We start from the raw sequence: 25,053 nt of genomic DNA, 5'->3' as shown, positions 1-25,053 counted from the left end.
AAGAGTCACTATAATACTTAAGGTAATAATAACATAAAATAGTCAAAATTAATTAAATGTAGATCTATCTGTACATTCTAGATTGTTTTTTCCCTATGGCCAAGAAAGCTGGAACCAGATGAGGTACTTCCTAACGTAAGGAAAAATATCTCATCAAAGACAACAAACATGTAATTTATATATTTTACAATACCTAAATAACTCCAGCATTATTTTCTTAATAAATGAAACATACAATAAGGTACAATAGTATATAAGAAAACATAATATAGAAAATTTCATCTAGAAATAAAAAACTCTCATTAAAAACTACAACTAATATATTATTATAATAATTGTTTCTAAATAATTTCTTATTTGCTTTTATAATATATTTTCTCTTTCATCCTTTTTTCAAAATCACACATTACAAACTAAATTCAACTTAAATAAAACAAAAAAGCATAATTAAATACACAAAATAAAATAGGTTTGCCGAATAGAGAGGTATACATATTAAATCCCCTCACAACGACTCACTAATCATTTACAGGGAAAAGGTGCATTAGGTGCAGGGAATAAATTTATCAAAATATATCATAATATTATGTACATACACCAAATATGTTAGAAAAACTTACTTAAAAGAGACAATATGAAACTGTTATTTAAATGTCTATTATCGTATTTTTTTTTTTTTTTTTTTTTTTTTTATATTATTACCTAAAACGATATATTCGATCAACATATCATTCAAATATAAATCCCTTTAAAGACTTTAACAATCCTATTTTTGAAGCGACCAACTAGGAGAGGTCGTTCGTGTTGTTGCTACTTGGTCCTGGTGGTCGAGCGGCGCGCCCGTTGCTGGGGTCCGCTAGGCCCCCCCGCTACCCCACCTATACACAGCAGACAAAACTTTACACAAGTCAGTTAATTCCAGCACATTACTCAAAGCTAACACAAAAACACAAAACACGAAAACTGTACATGGCATTAGTAAACAAATTTTCAAAGTACTATGGGAATATTTATTGATCTGCAGGATATAAATCAAAACAAACATATTAGAAAGCACTTTAAAAAAAAAAAAAAGTATATAAACAAATAAAGAATTAGGGCCTAGATTATGCTGGTTAATTATATAAAGATCTTTAATTAAATTAAATGAAATGCATGAAGGAGTTGGTTCAGAATAAGTGTGATTGTTGTAGTCAAGTTTTAGTATCACTTAGTGTATATGATATCAATGTGGCTTAGAAGGTATTATTACTTGTTGCTAGCAAGTTATGGATTGCAACATTTTTTAATAAATGTTAATATATAAAAATGAAAACAAACAATAAAATATATATATAATCTACAAAAAGATTATCACAAAATAAGAAGTGATTTTTAGTACACACAATTTTTATATTTAATAAATGATCAATGTTTTTGGGAAATGATAATAGAAAGTTAATAAAGCAAATATTACGTACAATTGCATGGAAAAGAGAAAATGGATGAAAAATTAAAATTTGTTATTACCATTATGTTATTATCTGACATACATATGGAAAAAAAAGTGTCACATAAATGCCAGTTATTGGGTTAAATTATAATCAAATATAACATTGGGTCTTTTCTGACATGAGTCAAACTTATCATCAACCTGATAGCGCATACAAACAGTAAGGTTTTTCCATCCTAAACCCTGCGTTTACCCTGGTTTGATCACAGTTTTAACTTATATTTGGACAAGCATAATATATAAATTAAACAAAATATGCTCCATTGATAAAAAAATTAAATGTTTTAAGTATTAAAAATGTGAATTTCTTTGTCCCCACTTTATATATATAAAACTCTAAAGGTTAGGTCCCCATATATATATATATATATATATATATATATACAATATATGTTCAGCATAATTAAATATAATCTGATAAGGTTTATTTGTGGAGGCATAACTAATTTTCAAATTTTCTGAAGTTTCCTTCAACTTATCCACATAGTTTTTAACAATTAGATAGGAGAGGGATTCAAATGAATTAATATTTTCAATGAAATATTAACTGGTGACTCACTTGTTCAGTGTCCAAAAGATTGGAGACATGAGGGTCGGATTAGTGAGGTTCTAGTATAAACTAAAAATTAATAGTTTGTGAAATATTACCATATACAACTAAGTGGAAGACACATGCCTTAGATGTCACAAATAATAAGTAGTAGCTTTTACGCATGACAAAACAAATAAAGAAAGTAACAATCAAGGACAACAGATCAACCTAAAACTTATTGCTATCACAAGATTACACACTAGCACTAGTCTTTTCTGACAGGTGAAACAATCATGAATCTATAGTTGGAATCGGTAGTTAAGAGTTAAGCAATTAGATTAGCTAGGAAATAGTAAGCAACTTAAAGAATTTTTTAGTAAGGCAAAATTTTAAACAAACATGTTTTATTCCATTATTTTAAATAAATATAACTTTCAAGAACAGAAAATTCCTGTTAGTCCATATGCTTCTTTAAATGTGTCTGATAAATTACAATGACAATTTGGGCAAGTACTCTTGTTAATTCATCATAAGCCATACAGCTGCGAACGGGTTAGAACAAAGAGAATAAAAAATCATATCAGAGATGATAAAGGTTAAGACAATACTCAAGCATTCAAATGAGAAATAGTAATATATATTTTTTCTTTTTATGTCCAAAACCAAACCATCATAATAATAACGTTTATCTACACCAAACCTGTAAAAGATGTAGATTGGTCTATTAAGGTTCTTGTAATACAATGATTATATTTTATCGGTTTATATCCAAATATGGAGTTTTTAAAATTATAACTAGTTCAGAACATTTAAGAAACTTTAAGTAACCTGTGTTGTGTCCTCATGATTGGCCTAACCACTAATATAACCCTAAATTCCATAGAAAATTCTAATAGTTAAGGAGAAACAGAGATTCTGGAAAATGAGGGACTAAAATCTGACTGAACTCTCAAATGATTCCCTAAAAAAAAAATATGAAAAGTAAATAAAATAATTAAAATTTTATTTTTACTGATTACCATAACCTTCATGGCACAAATGAAAAGTGCATATTGTATGTATGTAAAGATGTATCAACTTATAATTGCCATGATTGGATATTATATAAGATATATGGTGTATAATAAACCAAATGAAATGGTTTTTTGTTTGATTGAAATTCACTAAGTGTTATCTTTTTAAAATCAATGTGAAGACTATGAAAATTGACTTTGTTGTGTAGGTATGCATACAAGACCATATTAGTGGAACAGCTATATAAATATGTGAATTTTTTATTTTACAAGTCTTCATAAAGTTTTTAACTTATCAACTAACATCCTCATCAAACTAAGATGTTATTAGCTCCTAAAAATTGTTGGACTCGACCCACTCCTCCGTAGCACAACTGATGCTGATATATCAAACAATGGACAAGGGAGAGCAAAATAAAGATTAGTTGGAATATTTATATTTTTTATTTATTTTATATATATCTGAAACTTAATTCAGTTTGATTAATAAGAAAATAAAAGAAAAAGGCAAAAAAACAAAAACAAACATAAAAAAGCTGAAATAATAACGCAACAATATAATGCTCCCTAATTAAAATTTCATTGTTGTTACTAAAACCAATAGGTAACTTAAAGGGGCATAGTAAAAATTAATTAATTGTGATATTCTACAAAATTTAAAAACAGATAAATTCTTACAAATTATACTTAAATAAATACATAACTGTTCAAAGTTATATAAATATATGATATAGTTTTAATTGCACAAGTACGAGTGTTTGTGGGTATGTGTGCCTCTAGCAAAGCAATTATTATACACTTATAAATCCACACAAACAAATGAAAGCGTTATTTACTCACTTCTTGTTTTTGATGCTCCCTTAAGTTTCTTCTCCGGAACTGACACAGGCTGAGATTCATTCTTCCTCTTGACTGCTACAGCTGGTTTCATGTCTTTCTTGACTTGTTTCACAGCTGCTGAAGCAGCTCCTACCAATTTTCTCCTACCCATTTTTTTAGCAGCTACGATACGCTGTACAACTGGTTTTTCTACTTTCACAGGCCTTCCTAACCTCCTCTGTTGCACTGTCACAGCACTTGTTTTTTTGGAATCACTATCGGCCCTTACCTTCCTACTGGAGGTCCTACTTCCTTTAAGGGCACTATCACTATTCCCTTTCTTTTCTTTCTTTTTTGTTCCTTTGTTTTTGCTGCTTCGTTTCCTTTTTTTTAGTTGATCTTCATTACGGTAAAGAGATAGATCTACTGCAAAAATAAAAAAAATAATGTTAAAACAGTAAAAATTGTATCCTAAAATAGGAATTAAGAAATGAAAAGCTAATGTTCTCTTTTTTAATTACAGATTTCAAATTATCATTAAATACTTGAATTATAAAAGTAAACCTTACACACTAAAGTGAATTACATTAACACAAGCATGCACACCTTCTATGGCACACTTTAAGGTTGAGGAAAATGTTAGCACCTTCTCTATAAGAAGTGGAATCCACTAAGACACCACTGTTTATGGCAGAGGATATAGAGGGAGCCCTCAGGAAGGTTTCGAGGACATCATAGTTGCTGTGGTCAGGAATCAGATCCTGTATGTTTGATGGGAGAACAGGTTTTAATACTCTACCTCTTTAAATTCCAACACAGTAAAATAGACATGAGGAGAAGACAGGAAAGACTACTTTGGTAAAGAAAAGCACTGAAAAATAGCATTTATATTTAAATGGACTATGTTTAAATGTTCCCTTCAATATGACTTTTGAAAAGAGTAAGAACTCAATCCGGAACCAGTGCGATATACTTTTGTTAGCAACCCCCAAATTGCTGGAAATGAAGATGTAATTATTAATGGATTAAGTAAGTAATAGACTTATTACCTGGTATAGAGTATACAGTGCACAATAAACCCTCAAAACTGGAGCACTACAAACTCCTCGTGTCATAACAAAATTGAACCCCATACAAAAATACAGTCAAACTAGAATCTGACTTAAAAAATGACTGAAACAAGGAGATGCCCTGATGTGTTTGCTATTTGATCTTGTATTTGAAAAAGTAATAAGAAGTTCAGGCATCCAAACAACAGAGTCCTTTCTACAACACATTTGTCTAACTGCTTGCCTTTGCAGAAGATACTGACATAGTCGCTCGCTAAATCAACACATTAAAGGAAGCATTTAAGAATCTTGTGGAAGCAGCCGCAGACATTGGCATGATTAACTGAACAGAAGACAAAGTACATGCAAGCTGGCCAAAGTGGTGGGAATTTGGAAAAAGAACTTTAAAGTTATAGTTTAAATCAGCTTTAAAAGCACACACCAGTTACAGTACATCGGGACCATTGTTTATTCTAAAAATAAAATCGGGGCAAAAAAAAGTCAGGGACTGATGATTACTAACAGATGCTAATTCGACTTAAGGCAACATCTCAGTAAGTCCTTGATCTCTTGAAGGAGCAAACCCTTTCAGATCAGTCCTCACATATGGATCAAAACCTTGATTTTAATAGCCACGGAGGAAAAAGAAATTCTCATTTTCGAAAGGAAAATATTACAGAGAATTTTGGCCCCACTAAGCAATAATACTAGTAAAGAAGATGAAACAACAATGGAACGTTCGAGTTACTCTACATGGAGGCAAATGTAGTATGAACCACCAAGTTGGGAACTTAGGTGGGCCGGCCATGTTCTTGGAGAAAAGCTACTGAAGAGGAACTGGACTGTTTCAGAGTTTAAGGCAGAGCAAAACTGAGGTGGGAATGCACAGTTGCTAACAAATGTTTTTTTCTTACAATTCATTCAAGGAATTCTGTAAAAATCATTTAGTTGTTTCCTCTATGTTTCCATATCAGAAATTCTCAGTGCTGTTCTGTTTTACACAAGTTTAAGAAAGGTTCTGAGTTAAAGTTTATTTTATTATTTGGTTCAAGATGTTAAGTAAACAATAAAAAAAAAATTATCTACATCATTAACCGACTTATTTTTGTTCCTATTTGTATATTACCAATTTCGTTGTAACAATCTGATAATTTTCAAGTCTCTTTAAGTTTGTTACAACAAAGATTTACTTTAGTAAGATTCTATGGCACACAAGGGGCATGAAAAAATGCTTCTTAATCAAATGTCTTGGCATATGCTCAGGTGCTATTTCTACATCTAATAATGCTTAAGTATTCGATAGAGAACAGGCTAATTATTTTAAAATAGAAGAATAAATTTGGCAGAGGGAAATATATCCATCCCTATCAAATGATTTCTATTCTAGTAATTCTCAAAAAGATCAATGTAAAAAAAAAAAAAAAATCAAACGAATCAAATGTTGAGGGAATAATGAGTCAAAACTCATAATGAAATTCCAGGTAGTCTTAATATTTCATTTCATATGACCTTTTATCCACAACAAAAGAAAATAGTGAAAAGCTGGAATAGCTATAGCAACAAGAGGAACAGACCAAATATTTCCTAGTTCATAGTTATTAAGATGATTATAGTTTTAACCTAATAAATTAAAAAATATTTTTATATAAACAAATGAATAGGTCGGAAAGCTAATTATCTATGCCACAAAGTATATTAACAATATCAATAACTAATAAAGATTTTTATAAAGTTACAAGAACTTGATAATTGAAAGAGAAGTACTCAACTATAAGAAAAAGTTTCTATATACATTAATAGAAGAATAACTTAGCAAAACATGTGCATATGCTAAATTGATACATCTTTAATAGCATATTTTCAGGAAGCATTAAATCAAACAAGTTGAAAAATAACAAAAAAGAAAAAACACCATTTACTTACATCCATCTGGATGCTCTTCAGTAATGCTGGTTTCTTCAGGAGGAGCAATTCCTTTTTCTACATCAATGGCACGTTTCAAGATACTTTGAGTTCGTTGGGCCTCGACATCAGGTAAGCGGAATTTGTTTTTATCAATTTTCTCAAGGTTTAAATTTGTTAGTATGCAATCAAATTCTGTCACAAATTAAAACAAGGAACAAATTACCATTTAAAACTTAACTTGAAAAAAAAAGTGCTAAATATTAACTAAGAAATGCCTTATTATTACTAAGTATATTAATATTACAAAACACATAGATATAATTTACCTGTATTATCATAGAAATCTGGTGAATAATGATCCGTGTTAGCGACTTGCGATAGCCATCTAATCCGTATTTTACTAGAAGATTTATAAACATTCTGCATTGCTTGGCAGACATAAAACCCTCCTTCAGCATTACGGACAGCTAGAAACTCATTCCTAGAAAATTTGTATAATTTAAGTCATCCTTATTTACTGGCACGGTATAGATATAAATATGTTAAAGCATGACATAACTTGAAAGAATGTTAAAAAAAATAAATTTAAAACTTTCATTTCTGAGAATAAATCAAAATGACTTAAGTACCTAATAACAAATTTAAATGAATAACAATTTTTGATAAATAGAAATATAAGACAATAAAAAATAAAATTAAAGATTAAATTCTGTTACCTATAAAATACAATCAGTTTATCATCTCCAGATACTGTTGTTTTGTCTATTTTACTAATTTTAGCTATTAAATTCAATTCAGGAATTGGACTCTGGTATGGCTGAGTTGGAAGTCTTTTTCTTTTTGATTTCTTATCATCACCAGATGTTTCTTCTTCTTCTACTGCAGCAGGAAGCTTTTTATCATTATTCCCAACATTGGCATTTTGCTAAAATGAGATATATCATGAACTATAATACATACAATGAACACAATTGGAACTAATTAACTTGACATAACATAGCTTATGAAACTTTTTTTTTCTTTCAAATTAGTTTACTGATTTATATTCAAAGAAGTGTAGATAAAATAGTTGGTTTTTTATTTAATTACTCTCTCCATTTTAATACATATGTAAAGCAGACATACCTTAGTCCGCTTAGGTTGCCTAGTAGTTGGAGCTGGTGTTGGAGGTGTTGAAGAGTTATCTGCAGGTTCTGAAGAGGCATTAGTTGCAGTTGATGGTAAAGGTTCCTGCACTGGTGTGGGTTCCTGACTTTCTTCTGCTGCACCTTCTGCCTTCGGAGAAACATCAGATACTGGAACCTGGGCAGGTTCTGGAGATGGAACAGCCTCGGGCTGGGGCAAAGATTCTTGTTCTTCCTCTATCCGTGCTACTGTGGGCTCTACTGGTTGAACAGTAACATTTGCTGGAAATGTGGGAACTGGAGGAGCTTGCAAAGGTAGTGTTGGAGCAGGTGTTGGTGAGGACGGTGCTTGATTTATTGCAACAGGGAGTTCAGGAGCAATGGACAGTTCAGCAGCTTCTGTGGCCGATGGCTGTTCTGGGACGGTTCCAATGGATGGAGGTGCCGGTTCAGCAGCAGGAACCTGAATTTCAGGAACACTTCCTCCGCTACGGTCTTCTTCATTAACAATGTCACTCTTTCCACCACCTAAACATTAATTAAATTAGAACTCTGTTGAAATGACACATTTATTGTAATTATCTATCAAAGAAGATCATTGCATCATAATTATACTTGGATAATTTTGGGATTATTATAGAACTAAATTAAAGCAAACAATTTCTATACTACTTCAGCACATATAGTATATGAATTTCTTTAACTTTTTCTTATTAAAAACAAACAAAACAGTATCTCTGATTAGATTTTTTAAATTAAAAAATAAGAATGTGGTAATACCTAACTGATAAAATATAAAATCAGATAGGTAATCTTCGTCTTCCATCAGAGCCTTATTATACAACAAACAAAAATTATCTTTTATAAAAATACATATAGATTATGGTGCACAGCAAGCCAACATTATTAATTATATAAACTTGATCAAACACAATTAACTGTGAGTAGTAAATAATTAGGAATTTAAAAATATTGACTTAAAATTGGGTAAAAGTAATTAAAACAAATGTATAAAATATACATGCATGGTATAAAATCTAAAAACAAAACTAATAACAATGGTACATTCTTAAGAGGACAAAGTGCAAAGAAGCAACACATGGCAATAAACTGATTAGAGTTCTATCTAGACAAGTGGAACCAATGATGGTGTATGGTTTAAGTAATCTTTCATTTTAAAAACAAAATAATAATTTATAATGTCAATATAAAATGACAATAGGAGCACTACAATAAAGAGAAGGTAATTTTTTTTTTTAATTTATACAGTAAAGGTATGTAAATGATTTTGACTGAGTAATGTAACTAAAAATTAAACACGGCAACAAATTTTGAACAGTAAATGCTAACAATAATAGATAAATCTTGAAAAGTTCTCAATAGTTATAACAACTACTAACTAGTTACTACTAATTAGTTATTACAACTTAAAATAAGTCCTAGAGTAAATATCATTTTTAACTAGCTTTTATTTTAATGTACTACCAGTTAAAAATAGTCATTTATGGAATTAATATAATTGATCAATGAATTATTAGATTAAGCAGGGAGGGAGAGGGTGAGGTAATTTAGGATATACGAGTGTTATTTTTTGGACTAGCTTAAATTTTTGATAATATAAAAAAATCATGAAAACTTTGCCAAGAATATGGGTGATCTCTGTTATAATGCAGATTAATTAAAATTTTTTTGAATCAGCTTCATTTTTCAGCAAAGGACAGATCCCAGGGATCTTCATAAACGAAGGTATAGCATATATCTTCTTTGCAGGGTGACAAATACTTAATCATCCAACATTAACACAAAAGCTGCTATCAATGAGGTATGAGTGAAATAAAATGCCAGCTTCTTTTCTTCAATACTTAAGTGGATTTCATACCAACACACATATAAAAACCCAATAACAGTAAAAGTATTCCAAAAAAATAAAATGAATGAAACAAATATAAAATTGGTCGTAGCTTGGATAACTTTTTATCAATATTAATTTTATTTTTTCTTATTTTCGTTAATTAGATATTAGATCCTACTTATTTAACAACCTAGTATTATTTGTGTATTTAAAACGATATAATTCTGAAAAATAATTATTATAAGAATAACTTTTTTTTTTGTTTTAATTTAATCGGTACTATGCTTCGATTTTACAAAATTTCTAAGAAAATGTTAGGTACAAAATATTTGTGACACTGGCTATAGGTAAAATATAATGAAGACAATTTTATTTTGAAACATGTATTTACACTATAAAATAACAGCTCATTTCAGTAACGAGGTAACTGCTAGTCCCATATTTATTAAAGAAAGGCTATACTCATCATCAATTATAGTCTTTAATGTTTTAGAAATGAACTACTCATAAATCTTGAAATTTGAATTCACCAAGGTCATAGTAACATCATATGCTTAAGAACTGAAATTATTAGTAAAATTCAGCATTAAACCAATACTAAATCAATTTTAATTTTTAAATTCTTAAAAAAAAGAATCAATTTCTTAGCAAAACTATTAAACCAAACTTAAACACATGGGAAATCTAATGGCAGATATGATTTGTAATGTAGTCGGAATGGTCATAACTCATGTATCAAACAAGTGCCACAAAATGAAAATACAAAATTATCAAATTCCTCTTTTTGAAATGATCCCACTTCTTAGAAAATTTATCTGCAAAGGCACAAATTCATAATTCTAATAACTAAATAATAAAAAATGCATACTTTAAAAATTTACTCAATGGATGTTGATATAGTAACAGGATAGTTTTGACCATACAAATACAATCTTACTAGAGACTAAAAAAAATGTTTGAATTCAGAAAAAGATAACAGCAAATCTATGATTTAAATCAAAATTAACCCCTCAAATTTCATTGAGATTTTAATGAATGCAACACTGACACTAAATATATATATATTAACTTCTTACATGCAAAATTTACTTACAGGGAAGGCTTGGTTGAGGTTCAGGCTGTGACGGTGGAAGCAATGGAATTAGGGGAGGAGATGGTTCCATTCCATTAGGTGTAGGTTTAGGAGCCTGAACCAGCGAGTGCTTTTCAGGTGTACGAGCCAAAGGTTGTACTGGCGGTGGTCCTCCTTGTGCAGCCTTATGCTCAGATATTAAACTGAGAGGCATAAGCCCAGATGAAGCACTCATTGCACTCATCACACCTAAAACAAACATGTTGTATAGAAGAATTAATTAAGTCCTAGAAGCATTTCAAGTATTGGTTTAGTTAGTTTAGATTTCAATTAATACACATGCATCATAAATAGTTAATGTCTGGTATTGAATTTTGATCAACAACTCAAACAGCAAAATTTAGACGTTAATAAGACACTTAATTTGGGGCTGGGCCAGTGTAAGTATGACCCAACCAGAACAGAAAAACCACATATAGCAAAACTAAATTCAAATAGTAAAATTGGTACTTCTGAGTAAATAGTAAACTTATCTATCATAACTAATACCTCAAATGAACTAAATCGAGTATGACTGAATAAAGGAATATTTTAAACTTAACTACGATACTACAATGAAATTTAATATAATGAAAAAATAAACAGAAACTTCAAAATAATAGGAAAATATCTAAATCAAATACATACAACAAACGAATTGTAGAAATTCAACCACAACTGATGTGCAAGAAAGAAGTGTAAACAGTACCACATTCACAAGGAGATTATCTTCGTAAAAATAACGTGAAAAATAGTTTAATTGAATGAATTTATTAATATGAGACTAGATAATATTTAAGTAACCAAAACGCTTAGAAGCTATAGATATATAAAGCTAGAAATACTTCTAATAACAAACCTTGGAAGACCAGTCGCTCGATCTAGTTGTTTTTCCTTTTTAGTTCCAATATAAACACAATAGATATAGCTACACTTTTATTTTATGTAATGAAGTTCTCCAATCACTAAAAACAACGAACCAATTGCTCAAAATAAAGAAATATGTTATATTAAAATGTCCCACACAACAAATAACATTTCCGCCATTATGCCACGGTCTCCATGGGCTTAAACTTTTGAGATGGCGTCCAATAGTAGAGTTCACTATGCATCTTTCCTTGCGCTCAATTCCCCTATACCAAGTGACGTCATTGTTTTCCGTTTAACTTCTAAGAATTAATCAATATATATTTTTTATTTATTTTTTAAAATATAATTGATGTAAATATTAGTATATCTATAAACATAAGTATTAATAAAACATAATTTTAATGAAAGGATACACTGTCAGCATATGACGCTACGTGGAAAATAGTAGGGCAAAGTACAACGTTTTCTTCAATATGGAATACATTGTTCAAAAATTTAAATTACTATCAGCTCTGAATTTCCTTTCTTAAAGAGAAATATTTGCTTGATAATGTGTAAAATCAAACGTTTAATTCGTTTAAAGTTTGTATAACCACTTACCTTTGAATAAATTTCGTGTTTTAGCATCACAACTTTTTGAATTGTTCAACGAATTAAATATGTTAAATTTCTTTAAATTAATTAAAATGATGTCTGATTATAAGCACAAGATGTTTTAAATTCTAGAAGCAATTGTATTTTAAACTCAACAAAGAATTATGTGTAAAATGTAATAGGAATTTTTAGGTAAATTTTATTTCAGGGAATCAATTCAAAATAAAAAATAATATATATTTTCTATTGGGGTCTACGTTTATTTATCACTAAGAACTTATTAAATAAAATATTATAATAATAGGAAACAATAGAGCTATGTCCAATTGATCATTTCACAAAAGAACATTATAAATTCATACAAAACATATATGTAATTTGAAAACTTAAATTAAAAATCTAAAACTTGAACATTTATTTATATATATTTAATACTAAAACATTTTTGGAAAATATCTGTAATTATAACAAAATACAAATATAGTTTTAACATAACTAACTTAATATATTTAGGTATAATGAAAAAAATCTAAAGACATAAATTATATTTCTAAATGTGAAAATTAATTGGCCCCACAGATAAATTTAAAAAAACAAAAACAAATGCACTCGATTATTACAATAGGTAATGTAATGAAAAACCAATACAAGCTTAATATAAAAAGAAATAATTTGGAATTAACATTTCAATAATTTTAAAATATAGGTTTATAGATCTATAAAAAATAGTTATAGCATTAATATTAATGAAGATGTAAGGATCAGAACTAAAAGAAGAGTCATTTTGACGTATTTCTATCAAATGGGTGGTTTTTAACAATTCACATGTAACAAACATTCAGTAAACTAAATCAACATGAAGATTAAACAGTAACAGAAAGGAAGATTGACCAATAAATATCAACTAATGAAAAAATATAAACAGACTAATGTAAGTTTATTAAACATTACTTCAATAAATAAATACCTAACTGTGCATTACACAAGAAAACAAATTGGCATTTGCAAGCATTATATTCATTATGAGTAAATCATTTATAGCTACTTAAAACATTTTTAATTTATAAGAGACTTTTTAAATACTGTTATCTAATAATGTGTTTAGTTATAACCAAGGTTTGCCAGTTAGTGAGGACAAAAATGAAAAATGATGTTTAATTTTATTTTGCTAGGAATTTGGTTCAAAATTTGAACTAAAACTTTTTTTAATTAGGTAAATAGATGTATAGGTATTTCCAGATAAGGTATTTTCAATTAAGTAGATTTAATAAAAACACTAGAAAACAGAAAAAGTTATTTTGCCATAAAGTCCAGTTATTTACATTCACCACTATAAAAACAATAATAAAATATAAAGAAACATAATTTGAATAAATTACTGAGTTAATAACATAATATTTGAATAGGTAATTTTCGAAAAATAGTTCCAAGAAAACTATAAGCTTAGAGAAACAATATAAATTTTATCACAAGTAACAAATCAATATTATTTCTACAACCATAAAGAACTTTAATTTATAAGTACTCAATTTAATTATATAATAATGTATTTGTCTAGCATAATTCTATTCCATTTTACATAATCACAATATATATATTTATTAATTCAAAACTTATGATCAAAGCTCACAGCAATTTAAGAATCCTTTATGTTTTGGATCCTATTTGACAACAAAAGATGAACCAATTCAATATTATAATGTCATTAAAAGGTATAGAAGCTCTGAGTGACAATAAACCTTCAAACAGCATCTTATATTTCTCAAGATATATTTTAGAAATAATAAATAAATTAAAATAAACATAAGTACTTAATTTATGGGAATACATCTAAAATTTTTCATACAAATTAAAGCAATAACTATAAGATTTAATAACCCATACAATTTTATATTAATCTCATTTTAAACTTGAGACAACATGAAATACAAACAAAATAACCTTTTAGCACCTACATCACAACTCTTTGTTAACAGTCTAATATACAGATGAAAGACAGATAGATGGCTTCAACAAACAGAAATAAAGAAATCACAGATATTACAAATCAAGAAAAATCCTTTAAAGAGAAGATATAAAATAAATAATAATTAAGATTGGACAACACAATAGACAGATGTCCATAACATTGTCCAAAGGAAATAAATACATAAGAAGTTGTGAGGGTTTTTTCCTTAAAAATAAAACAAAGAGTGTAAAAGTTATAATTTTTTTAAATTTAAAAAATCTAGGTTTTACAAACATAGTACCATAGACTGGGGTTTCTTTCTCCTTCCGGAGTTCCCCTGTAAAAAATACACTGTACCTTATCCTACTTGGTAAAAAGTGAACCCAGTTTATGGTACTATCTTTGTATGACATAAATGCAAAAGAAAAAGAAAAAAATATTTTTTAAGTAATCAATAACACAATTGAGAACAACACATAAAATAACACAATACAAAACAACTAGCAAGCTGCTACACAAGTGTATTCACAGAAGCTTGGATATAATAAATATATAGAACATTGAGTTTAATTATTTTTCATATATCATTGTGTATTTCATCTATTCCATAGAATATAAATATTTATGAGAAAATATAAAATAATTAATTAATACTATAATGTAATCACAAAAAAGTATTTGGAATGATAAGTAATTACTAAAAAATATTGGAGAATTAATGTGAAGTCCTTACTCTCATATAGTTATTCATAACACATTGAGATGACAAAGATATAAGCTTATATGTAATAGTAATACAACAAAAAAAAAAGTAGCAACAAAATAATTTGAAGAAACTGATATTAGTTTTTTCATATTAATATATTGAATATAGTATTTTCCTTAATTATATATTTGAAAATTGAAATTCTCAAACAAATATGAGAACCTGATTTAAGGGCACATAATATGTTCACAAAGCAAAGCAAAAAAATAGAGTTAAGAAGGTGATAATAGCCTGCCTAAGAATTGACCCCACAAAATCATCTCTCGTTTAAGCAATGGTGTATCTTTTCAAGAATGCAGTTTGTAAAACACAGTCAGTTATGCATAATATACTACTGGTGTAGGTAATGGTGGAAAGAATTCTTACAGGAAGATCTTTCCCTTTTTTAGAGGTCTTTTTTTGTCAGCCACTGATGACTAACTTGACTTTGCTGCCCACTAACTAGTGCAAGTGTCAAGATTCATTTCACAGGACTGCCGAGAAATATATACTAACTGGGCCAAGTGGGAATAAAATCCACACCATTCTGAACCAGGTAGGCTGGAACCTTCTTCCTAATCACCTCAAACACCACTGCTTCACATTACATACTAATAGAGTATCACAGATATTTTAGGAAAATATAATTTCATTCATCCACAACATATAAGTCAAAATATAGGTTTTTAAAACTTTAAGGTCCATAAAACATTCTTCAGTAACTGAAACAGAATTAAGTGCAGCTTTATTAACAAAACAAAATAAGAAAATTTTAAAAAAGAAGTTTTAAATTTATGATTTACCGCTCTACAGTATCCTTTAATAATATTCCACTAATCCATCCACTACCTAGGACTACGTCTGGATAACAACTAACTTGGAATCCACACAAGGAACAGGAAATTGCTAGTTGATTCCAACATTTACAAAAAAAAAATGGTCTAAACTTTTAATTAATTACAAAAGACTCATTTACATGACCATAAAAAGGCCTATTTGAACCTATGGATTTCAACTTTGAAGCTCCAAAAAAACCATCAAATTCCTCTCGTAAGTAATCCTTAATGCTCCTTACTTTGTCATAAATAAAATCATCCATAAGGACCTCAAAGTTCCATATGTTGCCGATTTAGTCAGAATCAAATATCAAGCCTTCCAAGATAAAATCTCTGACGGCCCAAACCAACTTATTTCTAACTTTGCTTCCTCTTCAAAACATGATAATCCTCCTAGGTGTCTGAAAAGATGGCTCAAGACTTAATCTAGAAATTTTATTGGAGTTCTATTAATGGGGAGATTCTCAACAAGACTGTATCATGCCATTGTAATATAACTCACATCACATTTACCTGTAAAATTATTTAATATAGTTGTAAATTTCAATAAATAACAAACCACCATATAGGTTCTTAAAGAAACATTTAATGTATCAATAAAAATTCAAGTCTCAAACATCAAATTAGTAAGAATACTACACCCTTGAGTAACACAATGTCAAAGACAGTTTCTTTTAACATGAAATTCTAAGAAGACAAAAACTGAAGAGATAGAACGAAGGATAAAGATGAGGTAAAGAGAGATAAGATTACTCTAAATTTAAATAGCCTTGAAATTTTTTTAAACTAAATAAGTAGTAAATAATCAATTGAAAATCAGTAAATCAAATTACAGATAACATTTTCTAAATGCCAAAAAAATTCAATATGACTTAAAGTTCTTCTGTAAGATTTATTCTAAGATATACCAATTAATATTACTCCATTCTTTTATCCAACTTCTGTAGTATATACCTCCATCTTTTACTGTACTAGCAGCAATGCAAGAACATATTATATAACAGTTAGGGAAAGGCAACATCTAAAAAAATAATAAATTACAGTAACCTTTTCACAGTGATTTCTTGGATAGGAGGCTATGGAGCCATGCAGAGCAGAATTATTAATGTAAAAATAAGAAAAATGAGGTATTTAAAATTAAAAAATATGCAAGGTTGTAAAATAAACCTTATTTTTTTAAATAGGATCATTCTTATCTAATGATATAATCACTTAATTTCATTAATAAAGTTCTTAATCAATAGACAAAGAACTTTTCACAAATATATCTGAATCAAGTATACTTTAGGTTCAATGTTAATTAGTAGGGTGTATAGAGATTAATCTGCCTTCTTTAAATATTTTTATTTCAAAAATCATTTATTAGTCACAATGTTTCGTTGCCACATTGTCACAGTAGCGATAATTGAAACAAATGTGGACTCTCTTTATTTAAAAAGTGTTTTAGTGTACATTTTTAACATTTTAGACAACAGTTTTTACTATTAGAATTTCACTTAGGACTAGTTGGGAGAGATCCCAACTGTAACACAATAATTTGGAAGGAAGCCAACATTGATAATGAACCTGAAGAATGAGTGAATGCACCGAAACATTGTGACTAATAAATGATTTTTGAAATAAAAATATTTAAAGAAGGAATATTATTCTTCTAATTAGACTAACTAAATAAAGTAACCAACTTGAAAATACTGGGTTTAAATCAACAGTTATTCAAATATCCTTCAATCAAGGTATTTTAAGGTTACAATATTTTTTAGATATTTGATGAAGTATGTAATGATAAAAATAACTATACTGCTACTCATTTAAGTCATGTAAATCTTTCTTACTCCTGTTTATCTTTAGTTTTCCCTCAAATCAATGCTATTTTATAACATCAATATATCACATTTGAATCAGCATATAAATTGACTGATAGAGAGAAGCAGCTACATACAACACGTTTTGAGAAAATAACTCCTGCATATAAATTTCTTTAAAAAAGGAAGATATGCTTAATTTTCTCATATTTTGTTTAATAAGCAAATTTTTAAACATTTCAAAATAGATCTCAACTATATTAATTTTAACATGCGTTCTTGATGAATGATTTAGATAAAAAATTGAATAACATAATATTTTACAATAGATAGAAAATGGTACTCATAATGCATATTAATAAGTATTTTATAAAATATTTGTTCCAAAATAAATATATTTCTCCTAGCATTGTTTCAATAAAAATATTGTCTCACAAATAAATTTGTGTTAATAACACAGGCCTACAATAAAAAATATGATTTGATGATTTTGATTGATCTATAGTTTTTTGATGATCTGAAACTAAAAAAAAAACTCCATTTTCTTTCATCATGTACAGAATTCCAGAAATTCATAGCATACAATACCAGTTTTGTAGAACTAAAATTAAGAAAATCTTTCCTAGTACCTAAGGTATTCAACTGATCAACTTACAATTTTTATCATATCAAAAGAACATAAAACTATACCAAGTAGCAAAAATTGGAACTCACTTGGTCAATTTGAATTTGGAATATAAGACAATGTATTTATAATTTTTTGAATGAATTCGATTAACATTTAACTCCCCATAAATCTAGCAAATATGTAATTTACTTTTATCATCAAAATGAGAGAGAGATTTTTTTTCCAACAGTACTAAAACATTTGAATTTAATCAAAATATACACAAGTACTAAAGATTTCAAACAAATTTATCCTCTCTGACAAGTGAAATAAATTTTAATTGTTTCTTTAGGTAGGATTGAGTTATTAATTGAGTAAATAAGATGGCCTTAATTAATTTTTAAAAATAAAAGAAGAATGGTGTAAAAAATATATACTAATATAATTTCTATGAAATTAAAAAAAATAAAGTCTAAGTCAAAAAAGTTTCAAACAAAAAACTGTCTTCATATTCATATATACAAATCTCCAATAAAATTAAAAAATTGAAATATTTGACCCTTAGCGGAGAGAGGACATTAGTTTACAATAGATAATTATTCATTATGGATATTATCTATTTTTGTTCTTAGCCTTGATGAAGGCCTGAAATTCTGGCCGCAAATATTGGAGCTTATAAAACAAGTTCCACTAATTGAACTTCTTCACTGACTGTACCCTCCAACCATCTTCTCTCCATATATAACATATGTTGTGACAAAAGAATATATTATGTGAATTAAAGAGAATAAATAAATCACTCAAAATATATTTAAAAAATTATAACTCAAATCCAAACTGAACCAGTAGTATACAATGTGCCATTTGGGATCTTATTAAGTCATTTTAATACCTTTAAAAGTAGAATTTGATTATTTGAGTACCCTGGATGCTTAGAAAGATTTTATAAATTTTTCTGGCACAAAACTGGAATTAAAAATTATGAATTTGTGAAATATATGTAGGTAATGGAAGAAAACGTAATTCTTTTTTTTTCACACCACAAAAACATGAAGATCAACCAAAATTTTCTTTTTTATAAGCCTGTGTAATTTATGATTTTGTAAAATGAAGTAATTATACATTCTTAGAAGCAATATCTAGAATATATGGAATATAGTAATTAATATTAAACTTTGTTTAAAATTAAGTATTGTTTTTAAAATTGCATCAAATATGAATATAGCTATCTCCGAGGAAAAAGAGAAAGGTTAGGCCTTTTTAAGCACCTGCCCGACTCACTGTAAAACATTTGGTTTCCTCCATCACTGGGCATATGCAAAGTACCCATCTTTGTTCAGAAAAAACCATGGACACTCCATAGTTAAATTGATAAAAGCACCTGAATAATGTTGATAACATTTTAGTAGTTCATAAGAGAAAACAATTAATTATCTAAAATAAATTTAATAATGAGATAACTCTGATAAATTTAGCAAAATAAACTGTTTTAACAGATAAATATTTCAATTACAAAATAAGGAAAATTGTAAAGATTTATCATATTATTATGTTATTCCTAAAATTATAAAAATACCTCATAAACAAACATGAGTTTATATCAGATCTAAATCATCACTAAAAGTTATAATTAAAAATATAATCAGAATAAGTCCTACAGTGTTAGTAAAGGAACTGTATAAAATTAAACTAGTGCATAAATCTGATCTTGATAATTAGAAGTGATAAGTGATAATGACAGGTTTTTGAGTCTTGAATTAAGCCAAGATAAAATTAAGTAATTAAAAACATAATTTATGTATGTTTTCTCTTTGCTTTCAGAATTAAAAAAACATTTAATGATTTGAGTTACTTACATAATTTTGTCAATAGACAATAATAATAAGAATAAGAATATAGCTAGTAACTAAATTCAATCCTACGAAAGACGTTTGAAGGGCATCCCAAATTTCGATATAATAAATCATACACTGAAGAGGCTACTAGCATCACAGAATTGGGTAGAACTGGAATGTGTTCTCATAAAAATAGTTAAACAGAACAAAAGCAATCTGGTTGTTTTCTTGCTTTGTCTTGTCTTAGTAACCTAGCCTTTGAGTCTCCAAACTGAATGCCAGATCCTATGCGCTCGGGATCCAATTCACCTAAGACCAGAAAAAGATAGAAACAACTATTTAAAATTAAATTACTCAAATATATTATGTGGTGAAGTAAACTTATAAGCACAAATTACTATCACAGCTATATATATATAAAGGTGTGTATAAAATTAAGCCACATAAAATTATATGTTGTATATATAATTTTATGCTAGGTTTATATTTGGTTAATTTTTTTTTTTTTTAATTTTGGCCAAAACAAATGTAATCCTTCCTTGAAGGATTAATGGGCAGAGATCCTAAGACCTATCCAGCCTCTTCAGGAATAGCAATAACAAGTCTCACTTCTTCATCCTGAGCATCTGAATCTCTAGTACTCTGGCTCAGCCTGCACTGGCTCTCAATAGCAGTGAAGCGACTGGGATCCTACAGTCCTGCCTGGCCATCTACATGCGGGTGGCAGGGTTTGATCTGGGTTTCCCAGGGCGGAGTGTAAATAATGTATATAGAAATAAATGTGCTCAAGATGGCTTATGTTATTTACTGTATTTTAATTATTTACCTTAATTGACTTCTTTTTTTTTTGTTCATTTATCTACCTATGTTTATTTATGAAGTGTATCTATAATTTTACTACTATCCCTTTTAGTTTATACTTATTTATTTCATTTTTAATTAATACCTAAATATGGAATGATTTAGTACTTATTGTCTGTCCTTAAGTGTAGCAATTTGTTGTATTATTTCAATAAAAATGTAATTAAAAAAATGTAAGTATTTGGCAGATCAATGAAAAAACTGCTTTTTGGCTGGATACATCCAGTATTTTATAGGAAACTAAGAGTCGATTTGCTCATGCAAAAGAAACTCTTAAATATCATAAGGACTAATTACTAACCGTTTTGAATTTTTGCAAGAATTGTTTTGCAACATTTTAAGAAGGCTTCTTCCACATTTTCTCCAGATTTTGCACTAGTTTCAAGATACATGAGCTCTGAAAAAATAAAATGAAATAATTTTTTTCACACTTAAAATTAATTCAGGTTTTTAGTGTACTATTGAACAACTCAATTTTCTATAAGTTAACTGTCCCAAAATTAACTAATCAACCCTGTAACTCTTCTAGGTAAGATTACTTTTGCTCAAAGTTTTTATACACAAATATATTTATATACATACACCACTCTATATATCATGAATATTCAAGGTTAATTATCTTTTATTAAGGTATGATAACTGGTAAAAATACAAGATGTCTTTAGAAAATAAATCCATTGTCACTAATTGGTAACTGGTGAACATATAAGATGCCTTTGGAAATGAAATCCAGTTATAACAGTTGTTACAAATAATTTTGGGTAATTATAGAATTATCCTGGCAAACGATATGAAACATAAAATGAGCATTGTTAACAGACAGTAAATATATATTAAAAAAAACAGTTTGGTTTAGCAATATATCATGAAAAAAAAAAATTAATACGTAGGAACATGGTGAATGTGGAATATTCTGCCTGAGGGACTAAAAATTAAATTATTGCTCATATCGAAGGTAGCTCTAAAACCTAATAGCTGAAAGTAATTTACCATTTTCTTGTGCGAATTTGCTTGCTTCTAAGAAAGTAACTTGTCTATCATCCTCTAGATCTTTTTTATTTCCAGCTAATAGGATAATAATGTTAGGACTTGCGAGAGTTCTAGCATCGGTTAGCCATTCACCAAGCGCATTGTAACTTTCTCTGTTAGCTATATCATAGACAAGAAGTGCACCAGCTGCGCCTCGATAGTAACTTCGAGTTACAGACCTAAACAAATATTAATAAGTATTTATTTACTCAATAGATATTAAAACATATGTTAATAACATCTTGTTTAGAAGATACAAAATATATTTGTGAGCTATACACTAAATTCATTAAATTTTATTGCGCTCTCAATCCAATACAAAGAATTTTTTTTAGAAAATGGGTTTCAAAGATTTAGATGTATATTAAAACTCATTTTGCTTACTATCCAACTCAAGTAATAGATGTTGACATAATACATAATTGATTCATAATAATGTATTCTTCATTAACATTTATGAGAAATGATGAGGTATAACTGAAAATAAAAATCTTTTAAGTCCATATTCTCAAAGGTTAGAATTTTGAGTTATTTTAGCATTGCACTGAGGACCCAATATACACACTCAAAAACTTAATATTTCTGATTTTAACAGTTGATTATGAGTAGTATATTTGTTTTTTTGGGTGAATAAATTAGTACAGAATAGGATTTGACTAATTACAACAGGATTAGGACCCTTCACCCTGTAAGAGGTGATGATATCCGTGATTAGTAGCCCACCAGCTGTCAGTAAACCTGATATAAAGTAAAAATTATCAGTTTTAATAAATTTCAGTTCCTCATTATAACCTCTCATAATAATAAGTATTATTAATATGAAATGTTGCTATCACAGCCAATTCATGGAACAAGGAGAGGGAGATCAAAGCTAAGATAGTCGGATGGAGTGGAATGAGATGCTGACAATACCCTGAGAGTCAGGAACTGGATGGGGGCAGCACGAGACTGAGAAGATTGGAGGAAGTAGTTGGAGAAGCTAAGACCTTAGACTGTAAAAAAAAAATATTGTTATGGTAGAATTTTTTTAAATAACCTGTAAAGGAACTAATTCTTACCCTGAACTAAAAAAAAAAAAAAAATCGTATTGACTAGAATGGTGAAAATTAAAATGATTGGTTTTTTTTCTGACGAGTATATCAGTATAATCAATTGAAAAATGATTAGGGTGTTTTTTAAAAATTTGTATTATTATTTTTTTTTTACTTTGTTAATTATAGCAAAAAGCTAAATTTTATAATTTTCAAATTGGATTGTGATTGAAAGACATTTTGAAAGTGAGTGTTTTACAAAATATAAATTGAAACTTTAATAAAAATTGATAGATATGTATTTTTAAAATTCAATTATTATCATATATGCAAATACCCTCAGTCAGAAAGTGCTGAAGAATAAGGCAAAGAACAATATTTATCATTATTATGGCTAAAAATAAATTATTAGAGCTTGACTTTAACTTATTTAAGAGTTTAAAAGACCTTAATCGCCCCTAGACTTAAGTAAGGGCCACTTGTCAGCAGAAGTGATTTGAGATAACAAACTAGCTGCAGCCTTCCTATTAAGGTTCAACAGAAGAAAACAATTCATCGGCATAAAAACCATCTTTGTGATTTGAGTTTATCATTGCTCTACTTGGCTACTTTTTTTTTTAAACACATACAATAATGCTTTACAAAAACTAAGTAAATATAAATAAAATTAATTAACAATTTTTTTAGGCAAAATAATATTCAACAATTAAAAAATGTCTTTACTTTTAAGATATTTTCAATATAGATCACCAGGGAATTGTTTCTGAAAATTTCCATATCAAAAAAGAAGCTAACCAATATTTATAATGATTTAGATCTCTAAAACGAAACAGAGCAAAGCAGAAGCAAAAATGTATTTTTTAAATCTTAATTACATTAATTTGTTAACTGAATACATGTTTAATGTGAAGTACTCAAAGAAACCAAAAGCATAAATTTATTAACAGTAAAACTACTAACATTTAATGAAAAAATAATAAAATAACTCTCAAAATTATGTTTTAAATTAATAAATTTAAACTCTGATGAAGTTATCATAATAATACTAACAAACAGACCAAAGAAGTTGTGTTTCTGTGATAAACAAATTAAATCATTAAAATCATATTTAGATATATTTATATAATTTGAACTAACAATTTAATTTAGAAATATTCAGAATAGAATTGTTAACAAGACAGCAATACTGGAGTAAAACTTAATATGAACATTGATAAATTGTATTTATCCAAACTTGCGACTGATGAAATGCATACATAAAACAGTTTTAATTATGAATTATTTCAACAATTAAACAGCTTGTACTAGATTTAAAAAAACAAAAAAACAAGTGGTATATTTAAGTCGCACAATTTTTATTTCTTTTCTATCCCTCCATGTTATAATTTATTTATCACTATACCTGAATCTTTCCTGCCCAGCAGTATCCCATATCTGTAATTTAACAGTTTTTCCAGCAACAGTAACTATTTTGGAACCGAATTCTACACCAATTGTATGACTGCTATCACCCTTAACTAAAATTAGTAAAGAGAAAATGAATCCTTAGGGCATATGTTATTAAACATAGAGAAAAGAGAAGTTGAAAATAACATACACTTTTTTTCAATAAACTGATGTAACATACAAGACTTGCCTGAACCAGCACTGCCTATGACAAGAAATTTGAAAAGAAAATCTAAAAAGAAACAATATTAATCATTAATAAGTAAATTCGAAAATAAATTCAAAATTTCGCAAATTAACGATATCAAATGATATCCTACCATAAGTTTCTGACATTTCGATATTGGGATTAAATACTGTCAAGCATAACTGGTAATTAAGTTAAAGTGGTAATCCATAAACAATCATTAATCTTTATTATTGTTTACTTCAAGCATTATAAACCATTACTTTTAATTGTTTGCTAAAGGTACAAGAGGAGTATACGATTGATAAGGTTCAACTATGGCTCATTTATCAATATCTCATTACAAAATAATAAAATTATTTTCA

At 28.3% G+C, this 25,053-nt stretch overlaps 2 protein-coding genes across 4 annotated transcripts; both read right to left on the bottom strand.

Annotated features, from left to right (window-relative positions):
- Positions 1 to 784: 784 nt before the first annotated feature.
- Positions 785 to 11,940, bottom strand: LOC106684441 (dextranase). Of its 3 annotated transcripts, none has more exons than XM_014426530.3 (8): positions 11,757 to 11,940; positions 10,880 to 11,107; positions 7,936 to 8,462; positions 7,527 to 7,735; positions 7,137 to 7,291; positions 6,829 to 7,002; positions 3,878 to 4,282; positions 785 to 897 (listed from the first exon to the last, which is right to left on the bottom strand). In XM_014426530.3, exons 2-8 carry the CDS (start codon positions 11,100 to 11,102, stop codon positions 857 to 859), a joined length of 1,734 nt encoding a protein of 577 aa, XP_014282016.1. In that variant the 5' UTR covers positions 11,103 to 11,107; positions 11,757 to 11,940; the 3' UTR covers positions 785 to 856. The 3 variants fall into 3 exon arrangements, with proteins under 3 accessions (XP_014282016.1, XP_014282015.1, XP_014282017.1); XM_014426529.3 differs by having other exon boundaries at positions 785 to 878; XM_014426531.3 differs by lacking the exons at positions 10,880 to 11,107; positions 11,757 to 11,940 and adding an exon at positions 8,715 to 8,859 and having other exon boundaries at positions 785 to 878.
- An 8,156-nt stretch (positions 11,941 to 20,096) lies between these two features.
- Positions 20,097 to 24,982, bottom strand: Rab4 (RAS oncogene family member Rab4). Its single transcript, XM_014426528.3, has 6 exons — positions 24,822 to 24,982; positions 24,653 to 24,733; positions 24,458 to 24,572; positions 21,986 to 22,203; positions 21,297 to 21,392; positions 20,097 to 20,443 (listed from the first exon to the last, which is right to left on the bottom strand). Exons 1-6 carry the CDS (start codon positions 24,835 to 24,837, stop codon positions 20,331 to 20,333), a joined length of 639 nt encoding a protein of 212 aa, XP_014282014.1. The 5' UTR covers positions 24,838 to 24,982; the 3' UTR covers positions 20,097 to 20,330.
- Between the last annotated feature and the right edge of the window lie 71 nt (positions 24,983 to 25,053).

Source organism: Halyomorpha halys, unplaced genomic scaffold, assembly GCF_000696795.3.
Source record: "Halyomorpha halys isolate HHAL.00 unplaced genomic scaffold, Hhal_1.1 Scaffold582.1, whole genome shotgun sequence".
In the NCBI taxonomy this organism is placed as follows: domain Eukaryota; kingdom Metazoa; phylum Arthropoda; class Insecta; order Hemiptera; family Pentatomidae; genus Halyomorpha; species Halyomorpha halys.
This window is presented reverse-complemented; position numbering and strand designations above follow the sequence as displayed.